This window comes from Leptinotarsa decemlineata, unplaced genomic scaffold (assembly GCF_025532065.1).
Source record: "Leptinotarsa decemlineata unplaced genomic scaffold, Ldec_3_MD MMD2_P_RNA_scaffold_12, whole genome shotgun sequence".
Taxonomy (NCBI): domain Eukaryota; kingdom Metazoa; phylum Arthropoda; class Insecta; order Coleoptera; family Chrysomelidae; genus Leptinotarsa; species Leptinotarsa decemlineata.
This window is the reverse complement of record NW_027412526.1, coordinates 1520125-1533952: the sequence shown is the minus strand read 5'-3', so window position 1 is coordinate 1533952 and position 13828 is coordinate 1520125. Positions and strand designations below refer to the sequence as shown.

Sequence of the window (13828 nt, the reverse complement as noted above, 5' to 3'; positions counted from 1 at the left end):
TTACTGTATTGAAAAGCTCTGCGGAAACTGGAGAAAATCCAACATCTTACAATACGATACCATGTAAATTTGCTTTACGTAACTCAGCTTTACCGACGATTTATTACGACATCAAGATGTAGGCATAGAGGATGGTATTAGGGAGGTTTATAAAACGATGGTGGAATTTTCCTCGTAGATTTATGCATCTGTGTTCATGTAAGGTAATTGTCATTGTCTCACGTCTGCTAAATCATCTCGGAATGGAAGGTTATTGTCGGAATATTGGTACGTTTACTTTCAGCTGGCATACAGACTAGTGGATAAATTATTACGTCTTAAAAAATACACTTTGCTCCAATAATTCGTTGGTATAAAAAAAACACGTTGGAGATGATATGGATTCCTAGGAAATACCAGCGTGACTGTCTTGAGACACAACATTTTGAAGCTCCTGACGAATACTTCACAACCCTAGAATATGAAGTCAACATCTTCACCTACTACAAAATGGCGGAACATTTAATAATTTCCTGAAGACAAACACATCAATATCAATATTTCTCAAAATATTCCTTTTTATCTCCCATATAGCAATTCCAACAACCGGATAAGGTTTGTTGAGTTATTTTTTTTTATAAAAACGTTTTTGTTTTTGTTTTTAAAAATACGACAATGAACATTATTGTTCAGTTAGAATTACTAGTAGAAAGGTACCACGTCAACAATCTCTAAAATGGTCAATTCTCGTCCATTCTGAAAAACATCAGGTGGAAATAATTGGTGAGATGGTAGTAAATCCTGAACAGTCTACTTATTCCGTCGCGAATGTTTGTGAGGTGTCTCCTTCTACTGTGTGGAGACTTTTGAAGAAGAATAGGTATCATCCATAGAAAATTAAAATGGTACATACGCGTACCACCGGTTGGGAACCCCTTTTATAAAGAAAAACATTGTTGGCCGGATTACACAAAAGTCAGATCAATGGATTTGAGGCAGCATTTCAAAATATCATCTGTTTATATTAGACGGGATGTAACACAAATGTTTTTATACAAGGTGATAAACAACGACTCATAGATTTTAATGTTTCTCAGTATCCTACAAGAAGTCCAATCCTTTTCAAACTACCCAAGGCAAGTAGAAAAAGAACTGCTCTGAGTCCTCTTTCAACCATGCTTCGTAAAGCAAATGAAATTAATGTTTTAAAAAATGTAAATATCAGTAATTTCTTTTCAAATTTGAGATTTAATGTTATTGATCATTTATTAGAAATATAACTGTGATCGTTGAGAATAAGTTTGAAGACAAACACATTATTATCAATATTTCTAGAAATATTCCTTTTTATCTCCCATATAGCAATTCCAATAAATGGATAAGGTTTGTTGAGTTATTTTTTGTTTATAAAAACGTAAAAAAATACGACAATGAACATTATTGTTCAGTTAGAATTACTAGTAGAAAGGTACCACGTCAACAATCTCTAAAATGGTCAATTCTCGTCCATTCTGAAAAACATCAGGTGGAAATAATTGGTGAGATGGTAGTAAATCCTGAACAGTCTACTTATTCCGTCGCAAATGTTTGTGAGGTGTCTCCTTCTACTGTGTGGAGACTTTTGAAGAAGAATAGGTATCATCCATAGAAAATTAAAATGGTACACCAATTAACTGAAGATGACCCTGATCGAAGAACAGAATTCTGCGATATCATGACGGAAACCATTGCAAGGCATCCTAACTATCTCCACAATATTTGTTTTAGTGACGAATGTACATTTTTCTTAAACGGCAATGTTCTCAGACGAAATTGCCGTTATTGAAGTGACACCAACCCTCACGTTTTCCGGGAAACACATACCCAATATCCAGAAAAAATTAACGTTTGGGCCGGAATATTGATAAACCATATTGTAGGACCTCTATTTATTGATCAAAATACAACTGGAGAACTGTATTTGAATATGCTGGAAACTACTGTTAACCCTCTCACCACTGAAATCGTTAAAGCGAATCCTAATGAATTCGATATGTATATTGTATTAAAGCTAGACAAGTAAGAAACTATTTGGATACTACTTTTCGCGGTCGTTAGATTGGCCGTCGAGGTCGTAAAGAATGGCAAGCCCGCTCGCCAGATTTGACACCTTTGGACTTTTTTTATGGGGCTATTTGGAGCAAAAGGTGTACGAAACTGAACCTGCTTCAATATTGGATATATGGCAGAGGATAATAAATATTTGTAGAGATCTTGAAAGTTTCATCTGTCAATTTCACCTCAAAATAAAGTATTCATGCATTAATTTCATTATCCCAAATTTCAATTTTTTGTGTTAACCCTGCCAAAAAATAAAAGGGGAGGGACATTAAAGAAATGCACTGTATACGATGACTCGAAATGTTCTATCCCACAAACTGATAGTCCATTAGCTGTGAAATTTGTGCACGTGTCTTTTGAAGGTTAGAGTTAACTAAATATCATTTGAATTCGTTACTAGTAGCGCCACCTCTGTGTTAGCATACGAACTTTCCAGTCCACCTAATAGTAGCGAAATAAAGTTGAGTTTGATTCTACATTGGGGTCAAGTATTATCGAACTCACAGGGAAAAACTAACAGTATATTTATTCAGTCTGTGGTCTGGGCTGTGAAATTTATTTTCCCCTAGAAACTGACCTTTTCCTGCGACGACGTTTTATAATTCCAAAGTGAACACCCGCAGGTTAGACCCTTTGATTACCAAAAGGCCACCTCACACTTGTCTGGACCATTTAAGAGGATTATTATCGGCGTTAAGCCCGTATACTATCAGATCGAACGACTACGGTATTTTATGGAATCGAAGCTGCCACGATAGGGTTCTAATTTTCGAAATAAATTCCGGAGGAGACCCCGAAGTGGCGGTGAGACTGTGAAATTAGCAGCTGATGAGGCAATTTCCAAGTTAGTGTCGTCGAATTCCGAATCCTGGGAGTTTCATTAACTCAAAAGTTACCGACAACTTGCGACATAATTGTGTTAAACGTTGGCTGGATAATTTATTCATTGCCAAGCATAGAGTTTTTTGAATCGAATCGAATTGGGTCAAGAACGCATTGGAAGTGTGTAGCTTTCACGTGAGAAACAACAAGAATTTTGCTATGAACCGAAATTGTTTTGGTCTTGAATGTTCAAAAATGGACTTGCGCTAGAGGCAATGAGTAGGGTTTTCTACTATATCCGTTGTAAAAGCTCGAAAATAAAACGAACCAAAGAATAACTGCAAGATTAATTAGATTTTATCCAATTCTCAAGTCGGGGGCAAATTTCTGCCCTTTCTTTGGAAGATTACCACATACATTTTTTTGTATCAAGATGGAAAGGTAGAATGCCAAAAACTTTCTTTCCCAGTACCAATAAAATTCTCAGCTTTTTTTATATAGGCTACTGATATAGGCTACTGGACATTGTGAATTCAGAAGGCATCTGAAGAAAATATAACTGCATAACCCTAAGCAAAATACTACGATTGGATCAATACATATTGTCATGTAAGAAAAGGCAGATCGTGGACCATAGAAGGCAAACAAGTTATAGACCAACCCAATTGTGTCTAAAGTAATATTTAAAACTTCAAAAAACCTGTGCAAGTTGATGAGGAAACGTCTTATCGGTCGAGGAAAAAAAGAAATAGAATTGTGAACTATTGAAACTCTTTCAGAAAAAAACAATGAATTTGTATCAACTGAAATTTGCACAGACCACGGGGTTCCGCAGGAAAGTATTTTGGGGCCATTACTATTCTTGATTTACATTAATGACATCAGCAAATGTAATGAATGTGAATATGAACATTATTTCGCTGATGATGCCCTAGTATCGGTTAGTGATAAAAATATAGATGAAGCTATTAAAAAATTTAATGAAGCATTGCATAATATTGATATATATTTAAAAACTAATAAATTGAGGCTAAATGTAAACAAAACAAAGGATATGATACTTACAGAGAATTAGATTTAAATCAAATTGAAATAAAAATAGAAAATGATAAAATTGAGCTCATCACTGAATTCAAATATCTAGGATTTATGTTAGACAATCATCTATCAATGAATAACCATTTCACCTACATACAGAAAAAAAATTTGAAGAAATTATATTTTTTCACAAGAGTATCCCAACATTTAACTATGCAATCACGGATAACTGTATATAAGACAAATATACAACCACATTTTGAATATTGTTCCACTCTTCTACACACAAGTGATTAGAATGAAATGAGAACACTACAAAAACTACAGAATCGCGCAATGAGGATTATTTTGGGATGTGACAGGAGTACCCATATATCTTTATTGTTAAATACTCTAGAATGGTTATCTATAGAAAGTAGGCTTACATATTTAACGATGATTTATGTTACAAAACCTTCTACCCTCATATTTTGACAAATTTGTAATTTTTAATAATCAAATCCACCAGTATAATACTAGAATTAAAAATAATTTCTATGTAAATAATCAAACAAAAACATTCAACACTAAATCATTAATGTTCAAAGGATTTATTAAGTGTAACAGTCTACTTGAAAATGTAAAGTCTTCTAACAGTCTTATTCTGTTAAAAAAAATGTATTAGACCATTTAAGAGACCATTGAGGTATTATGTGATATTTTTTATCTTTTATTTATTTTTTTTGTATTTTCAATTATCGTAGGTAACCGCCGAACAAATATAAGTAGATCTTTTTTGTATTATTGTATTTATATGTATATTAATGTTGACATTACTATAATTGTTGTATATTAGGATGCATCCTATTTGAATAAAGCATTTCATTTCATTTCAACATTTTTTTCTAAATATATTGAATTTACTCAGTAACTTATATAAATACTGAAGAATAGGGGGCCTCACTGCGATCAGTGAGGAGTACCATATATCACACCTCAAGTATACGAGAAGTACTTACAATATACCAATTCAACCAACCTTACGACTGTTACTTACATAAAATCAGAACCATTTCAGCAGTAATATGTTTACATCAACCTCGGAAGCACATCAACAGGTTAAAACCGTTCATCACCTCCCCAATGGAGAGGAAGTCCACAATAAATTGCCATTCCTAGACATCTGAATACTGAAAACCCACTCGCACGGGACAGTATCTGAATCACGAATCCAATCGCCACCAATCTATCAAAAGAGGAATCATCAATACTCTAGTGGATCGTACTTTCGCGGTCTGTAACACTGTTGCAAATCATGCCCTAAAGAAAATAACGCCGGCCGCCACTGGTAGCCATAAATCAATTGTGACGTAGCACTCAATTCGACCGATATTTCGCGACTATTCTACCGACTTCGATGGAATTCCGACGAATTTTCTACCGCCTTCGAATATGCTATATAAACGCTAGCCAATAGCATATCGAGACAGTCAAGTGGAAGTCACAGTGCGGTATGCGAAGTGATCTGGTAAGGCGATAGTCATTCGAATAATAGTTGAAGTCTTTGTTGTATTTGAAGTGAAATAAAGTAAAGTTTGATTATTCAAAGTAGTCAATTATTGGTCAACCCACGGAAAAAACCTAACAAAACGAAAAGAAGTCTCGAAAAGGAGCTAAATATCATCAAGCAGATCAATGGAATGGTTACTCCAAAGTAACGGTGGAACAGACTTTGGCTAGAAGACAGCAAGAGCCTCACAAAGAAGAGAAGTCGTCACAACCAGTACTTGTACTTCCCTACGTCAGATGAGTGTCGGTAAGGATATGAAGAATTGGGTCCAAGTACAACTTCTGAACCTGCTTCAGATCCAACCACACCATCTGTAGCAGCCTCACGAAAACCAGGCCACCAAACGCGAACTGCGATTCAAAGGATGGCATTTACCGGATACCCTATGAGTACGGCAAATAGAAACTCAAAGCAAGGAGAAACCAGCAAATCGGGAACAGCGGATCACGTTTGGAATCATCTATATAACATCGAGTGGTCCCAAGCTGAGATCATCCACAGGGAGGAACATTGATTCAAGAGGAAGTTCAAAGAAGCTGCATAAAAGTTACCCAACGACGCATTCAGCAAAGTCAGCGTAGATATACGCAACATATGGGAACCCATAATCAAGCGATATATGGTCAATTCCCGTCAAACGGTCATCTCTCCCTATAACGGTGAAGCGCAGAGAGGGAAGAGGGGTTAAGTGAAAATGCTCGAAAGACATATAGGAATGAGTCCAGTCATCACCCAAAGACGATTGTGGATACTAAAAATCGAAACGTCGTGAAGTAATTTCGCATCATATCAGAATGATATTGGACAATGTTTCACAGTTTAACATTGTCAATCACTTTCAAACAAACCTCAAAAGCTTTATGATATCGGTGTGAATGACATGCGTCGTGAAAAGTATTGCATTTCTGGTGTACCAGCTATGAAATAACGATCCTGAAGCCTTTGATACTATAAAAACAACAATATATGTCGTCTGCCAGCTTACCGTTTTTCAGAACGGCGGCCAAAATCCCTGTAAATTTGGTCCTTCCAGATCGATACAGTCCCGCTTCAAGGCAATTCAGTGTTCATTGCTCTTCAAATGAGAATGTTTGAATACAGCATGAACTCTGTGAAACAACTGAATTTAATAGTGCAGTTCTGTTTTAGTGAGTTATTTCTCATACAGTTGTAACCACATTTATGTACTGAATAATGTTCAAATGCAAATGCAATAAATATAAATTAACACAGCGAAAGCTACGAAATTCGTATCTTATGGGAATTTTGTATGTTGATAACATTTAGTGTAGTCGTCTAAATTAATAATGACCTATAAAAAGCCTACAAGTATAAGGATCTGAAGAAAATGACCACATCTCCAGATGGTTACTCGTATAAGCTATCACTAATCAATAGGTGGAACTTAGGCTGGAGGCACGAAAATCGCGATGGCCGAGCGATGACTTCGGTCGTGCTGGAGTAGAGTTGTGAGCAACATCTCACGTCATCGTAACACAAGTTTACGTCGAAGAGAACTATTGAAGCCAAGTCGTTGATCAGAACGTAGTTATTATTACCTAGAGATGGTGTTCATTCAATAAAAGAAGGAAGAAGTAATTGTGGCGAATTTACTACCCTTTACTAAGGGCTGAGGTGAACATTTTTACTGGCCCCAGCAGGTTCTACAGATTCTGCAGAACAGTCGGGCATGCATCACTGAATCTGTCACGCGAGGCCACCCAGCTGCTTACGGGACATGGTCATTTTCCGGGATACCTTGCCAGGTTTAACCTGGGCCCGGAACTGCCATGTTTCGGCGGCTATGACGAGCCCGAAACGGCAGAGCATGTAATGGACAGATGCATGGATGGAGATAGGACTAGGATAGGAATGGATAAGGTTTGTTAATGAATGGGCAGAGAGTGTGGTGAGGGATGAACGGGAAGGGTGAAGGGCAGGCTATGAGCTTGGCGCCAATGAACTGGGGGGTAAGTAAACAATGGTCTCCCCAGTCATAGCGGTCATAAACATTTGATGCTAGCTAACTTACGTTAGTTATTGGAAGTTCTGGTTATTTTGTTTATAATGATGGCATAATGCATTAGATATTGTTCATGCTGGATAATTGTTCATAGTTTCACGTTAATTTTGAATTCATAAACAGAAAAAATACGAGAAAGAATAATCTCTTGATGTACCCAAAGAATACATTAAAACTAATTGATACAGTTCATTGTATGATTCTCACTATCAAGGGGTTTCACAAAAACCGCGACACGTTGTTCGGTATACAATAGGTTTCTCAAGCGCCTGAGGAAGCATGCAACTAGAGAAACTCCAGCACATAGGATGTTACCTGATGTAACCCAAATACAGGCAAATTTAAAGAGACATCCAGAAGGCAGGAAAGAACAAATACCTGCACTAAGGCGTTCTAACGGTATAACAGAACAAATAAGATGATAAAACGTTCAGTTTGAGTAGAGCCATGAAGATGATAGTACAGCCTGCTATAGAAAGCGCTCGCATATAATAATTAGAAGTTATTAAAGCTTCAAATCCTTTTTGTGAACAGATGTTAATTTTGAAATTGAAAAAAAATCAAAATAAAAATACTACCTGAATATAAAACTATGCATTAACAAGATTTTATTACAACAGTGCGATTTCTAACAGGCAGATACCGATTTTTCAAAATTATTCGCAAAATGTTGTCATAAAAAAGTCCGCCGCCTAAAAATTTTCTTTTTTTTTTTCAGAATTCGTACTATTGCGTGCCATGCCCTGGTGCAATGTGGAATTATGTGGCAGCGGCTCGAGGTGACCCACACCGACGCTCCAGGTCGATCTTCACGGTGCAATCGGTCAGAGCGAGCAAGGCCGGGCCTGGACCGTGCAGGGACGGCCTCACTTCGACGTCCTCCAACTGTGCGACGCAACCTTTGACCGGGTACAGCCGGGTACGTAAAGTATTGTCGATGGGTCTTTACATACGAGGGTGAACTGAAAAGTTTCCCACCTGACAAAGACACCAGACATTTTTTCAGTTTTTTTGAATTCTAAAATTAGTCTTTTAACTAAGTATAACTATGTGTCGCGGGAGCCATGAGAACGATGCTTACTGCAGCACTTGAAGTCCTACTTGGACTTTCACCATTGCACATCTACATACAAAGAGGAGCTCGACTGGTGACACACAGGCTAATGCAGGGGCAAACCCCAATCAGCCAGTCACACGGTGCAGAATACTTGAAACTAAAGGCAGATCCAATACTAGGAATGCCCGTGGATAACACAGTTCCGAAGTACAACTTTCAAAAAGATTTCAAAATCATCATACCAAGTAGAGAGGACTGGCAGATCGGCCCACCGGTAAAAGCGGAAGGAACTTGGTGTACAGATGGCTCAAAGAACAAGAAGAAGTGGGAGCCGGTATATACGGAGGCAGAGCAAAGACGAGAATCGTACTCAGCCTCGGACGTAATGCAACTGTGTTCCAGGCAGAAGTAGCGGCCATCGAACACTGTATAGGGGAAATAGAGGCAGAAGGTCACAAATAAAACCATCGCCATTTTCTCCGACAGCCAAGCGGGAATTGAGACACTCAGCTCATTTCAAGTCTTCTCAAGACTGGTGGGAAACTGTCTGAGCGTATTCTCTTCGCCTAATTTTTAATCTAGATAGAACCGATTCATGTAGGCCCTCATTTAAACAAAATAAAATTTTGACTTTCCCAGCAATTTATATCTATGGTTGTTTGGTCTATACGTGGAAAAATATGAATGACTACGAGTCCAATTCTCAGTGTCATCGATATCCCACAAGATCAAGAAATTTAATTAAAATTGAACAACATAGGACTTCAACCTATTAAAAGTCCCCTTTTTGGCCGGAGCAAGACTTTTCAATTGTCTACCTACTACTCTGAAAAATTTCTCCGATATCAAAAAGTTCAAAATTAACCTCAAAGTGTTTTTAATTGATCGGACTATTTATTCAGTGGAAGACTTCTATAAACATGACCGTTCATAATGTGTGTATTATTTATATGTATTTGAATGTATATTGTATGTAATACTTTCTCTTGACTCAATGTAATTTCGTTATATTTTAATCTGCATATTGTTGTTTTAATATACTTGTATATGACGTTTCCTACATCATAATTGTATGATCTAAAAGAAATCAACATTATTATTATTATTACTAACGGGGCATGGCCGATGCAGGTTCTGTCAAGAGGAGGAAGAAACCGTACTGCATGTGCCCTGTGACTGCGAAGCAATAGCAAGGCTGAGACTCGCAAGATGTGGGAAAGAGAAACCAGAGCTATATGAAGGGGTCAGTGTCAAAGCTATGGAGTCTCATCGAAGAGATCAAGCTAGACAATGAGCTCTAACAACCAAGGAGCATCACAATAGATCTGAAAAAGTCGCAGTGAATCAGACTAGGGGCCAGCTCCCCGATAATATATTATAATCTAATCTATGTATAACTACTTTGAAACAATTATTGGTTACTTGGGGATAATAGTTTTGCAAAAAGATTTATGAAGCTTTGAATGGAAACGAAACCTACAGTAAACCAACACAAGGATTTGAGGGGCCCTGGTAGAGTCTGATCCGTTACAAATGGTGCGTGTGATGACGGAAGAACTGGGCGTCACTTCCCATGCGGTTTTGGATGGTTGGAAACGTATTGGAAAGGTCAAGAAGCTCGAAAAATTAGTGCCCTGCAGAAATTGTCACGTTTCAAGGTCTGCGCAACCAAAATAATCTTTTTTTGGGTCGGATCCTCACGTGTGATAAAAAGTGGATCCTCTACGACATGATGACACGTTTAGGGCAGTGGTTGGACACCGATGAGCCACCCAGGCACTTCTCAAAGGCAAAAACCCACCAAAAAAGACCAAGGTTACTGCATCACCGGCTGGTGAGATTCACTACAACCGGAAAAATCATCACAGCAGATTCCTATAGTGGAGAAATCGACGAAATGTTCTGGAAATTGCGTCAGCAGCAGCCAGTGCTTGTCAACTGAAGAGGTTCGACCATGCTCCACAACAACGCCCGTCCGCATGTTTCACTTGAAGTTATTCATTCGGTCATTTGAGGTTTTAATTCCACCTACAAATGAAACAATGACAACTACCAGAAGTTTCAAATAAACCCCCCCCTTTCATTGCATTACAGAATATATGAGAAATAAACTCAGAGGCAACTGCTATTCAATCCATAAGTTGGTCGGACCTGCCGTGATCCCGATGGAGGTTTCTGAGCAGCCATTACCTCATTCTATAACACAAACGAATCCGCTTTCTAATTATCTCCAAGTGCTCTTTTCAAATCCGGGTTTCATACAGAGAAAATTAAATTCATTCATTCGATTTGATAGCCGCCCTTTTCGATTCCAGACGGGATGGAAGTGAGTTGTGTGGTTGGCGTTATCCGTTTTTCCCGGCCTTTGCGGTGGCGGTCTATACAGTTTTCAGCTGGTGGATAGTTGATTGATTCTTTCCTGTAGATGCAGTGAATGATGACCAGTGCAGAAGCCTCTTAGAAACGCAGGAAAGAGGGACAATTAATGGCACCATAAAAATGTTCAGGAAAAGTTGAAAGTAGTGTGCTCATAATGGAAGAAAAGTCGGATGAAAAAGTTATAGATACAGGTCTGCGATGACAAAAATTGAAGGATATTTAACTGGTGATTTTAACAGTATTTAACAGATTACGGAAAAAATAGTAAAAAAATTCTATCACCTATAGATAAGTCACAAATTTCACCTGAAATTTTCTTATCAAATGGGTTTTTAGGTTCGCTATGGGTTCGATTTTTCTGTATTATATAGCCTATATAAGCGGTAAACCGAGTCTGAATTATGGATCTTTCATGATGAACAAGTTGCTACACAATGTGAGTGTATATCTAAGATATAATACCCTGAACTTTTCTCTCAATAAGACTTGAACGATTTAGTACGAGATCTGGGCCTCCCAAAGGATTCAGCAGAAGTTTTAGGGTCTAGACTAATAGAAAGACATATGTTAGCCTTCTATTCTTTACTTTTGTAAACTTAGCATTCTATTCTTTACTTTTGTGACGAAGTTGGTTATTGTCCCTTGTATATGTATTTTAATGTATCATTTTAATGTACGTATCATCATTATGTAGGCCTTTGAAATGTTTCGTTCTGGTGATTTATTATTTTACTCATTTACGTGTTTTGTGTTATTCAGATAATAGTTGAATTGAAGGGGTTATATTTTAGGAGTGATTAATTTTTGGGAAAGAAAGTTTTTGGCTTTCTACTACTCCATCTTGATACAAAAAAAAGGATGAGGGAATCTTCCAAAGAAAGGAAGAAAGTAATTAATTTGAAAATAGGTAACTCTATACATGGATATGTAGATCATGCAAACAAGTAACTTTCAGACACAAACTGAAAGAAAGTCCTCCTGAAACAGCTACGTTCATATAAACATTGAATTACACGAAAAAAAAATACTGAATTATACAGAAGATACTTTTCTCTACTCAGTTTGTATTTCAAACATTCTTTGTGGAATAAAAATCAGATATCATTAACATGAGTTCTACTTTGAATGAATGGTAAAAAATTGCACTTACATGGAACACTGTCATCCTCACTGGCTAAACATCGATGTATACAACAGATAATAGTATTTTGAATAACTTCCATTCCCGAAATATAAAACAATTTCAGTATGGATGTTGGTTGAACGTTAATCGAGAAAGTTATCCGTTTTATAAGAAGGATATGAGAAAGATCATAAAATGTGAAAAACAAAATTGTGGAATGCACAGAAATGCATTCTTTACTGTCTACAATTTCCATAATCTATATGAAAATTTTCATCAGCATATGATGCAATATCCGACTTTTATGGATCGTATATGAAAAAACTCAAAAACCCGTCCATACGGTTTTTATTGAGAGCAATTTATATCAGAATTTGATTAAATCCTCTGTCAATAGCCAGCAAAATGATCTTTATGCTTCGGTGTAATTGAGAGAGACCAACCTTTTCATCACTTTGAAAAACGTACCGTGAAAATACCTGAGGCACTGAATTGAAATTTTGTTTTGGTTTTCGTAGGCATTAATGGGCTGTGTGGGATCTTCTCGGTGCCATTCTCTTGAAAACAAATAAACGATGGAAAGACTAATCTGAGCTCCAGGCTTTATAAATTCATTGTTTACATCATTTTGAAAGCGGATTTGGGCTTCGGAAAAAGCTCGTGATAAATTATTGAGATGGTTGAATTACTCGATAACTTTGGAATCAATCTATCTCTCCACTGGGAATTTTCAAAGATACGGTTTTTTTTGACCTTTTGAAAAATTCTACAGACGTTTATAAATCTATATTTTTCATTTCGGAAAGAGAAAAATCATGTAAATCCATAGTCAGTTATATATAAAAAATCACAAATAATATGGAAATTTGTACAAACGTTCATTTGCAATAAATATCAGGAACTAAAATTTGGCAGAAGGCTTTCATGTTTGGAAAGATCGATAGCAGCTTGAGAAATGGTTCTTATGAAGATTCTGTGAAACGTGTTCTTCCTTACGAATCAGTAGAGAGTTGTCCTGAAAATCTAGAGAAGAAAATTGGATTGGATAATTTAGGAAACACTTGTTACATGAATAGCATTTTACAAGTGTTGTTCATGACGAAGAATTTCAAGAACGAAGTTTTAATGATGAACGAGAACGAGAATGTTTCCTGCTTATTCATCAAACTCAAACAACTGTTCATGCAGCTGCAGTTTCGTAAGAAGGTATCATCTTTCCTTCCAACCGATTTCCTGGAGTCTTTGAAGTCCACTAGATACTCGTTAGGACAACAAGAGGATTGTTCCGAATTCTTGGGGTTCTTGTTGAATACTCTTCGTGAGCAAAACAATAGCAAAATCAATACTCCCAGCCGCTCTGGACTGAATGATTCCGTACAACCCATCTCGTCTTGTGTTTGTAAATCTTTTGCTGGAAAAATCCTCACTTGTTTACTTTGTGGTAAATGTTCAAGAAGTACTGAAAACTTATGTGAATTTCTGGAACTTCATCTAGCTTTTCCTAATACGACTAATTACCAGTCCGTGCAAAGCTTATTGTTAAATCATCTGAAAATGGAATTTTTAACAGGTGATGATCAACTGTATTGTCAAACATGCGCCAAACTAACTGACTGTTATAAGGAAACAAGTATAGCTGAGGCACCAGTCAATCTAATAATAACACTGATGATATTCAAACAAGACTCAACCTCTAACGGAAGCAAGAAACTCTTTGGAAGGTTCGAAATAGATGAACATTTCAACCTAGCAGACCAC

At 37.0% G+C, this 13828-nt stretch overlaps 1 protein-coding gene across 1 annotated transcript in view; it reads left to right on the top strand.

Annotated features, from left to right (window-relative positions):
- CngA (Cyclic nucleotide-gated ion channel subunit A) overlaps positions 1-13828 on the top strand; it is a 129313-nt gene that overhangs the window by 68921 nt on the left and 46564 nt on the right. The window contains exon 2 of the mRNA XM_074171374.1: positions 8230-8430. Coding sequence (XP_074027475.1) covers positions 8263-8430 — 168 coding nt within the window. The 5' untranslated portion in view covers positions 8230-8262. The remainder of the gene's footprint in view (positions 1-8229; positions 8431-13828) is intronic.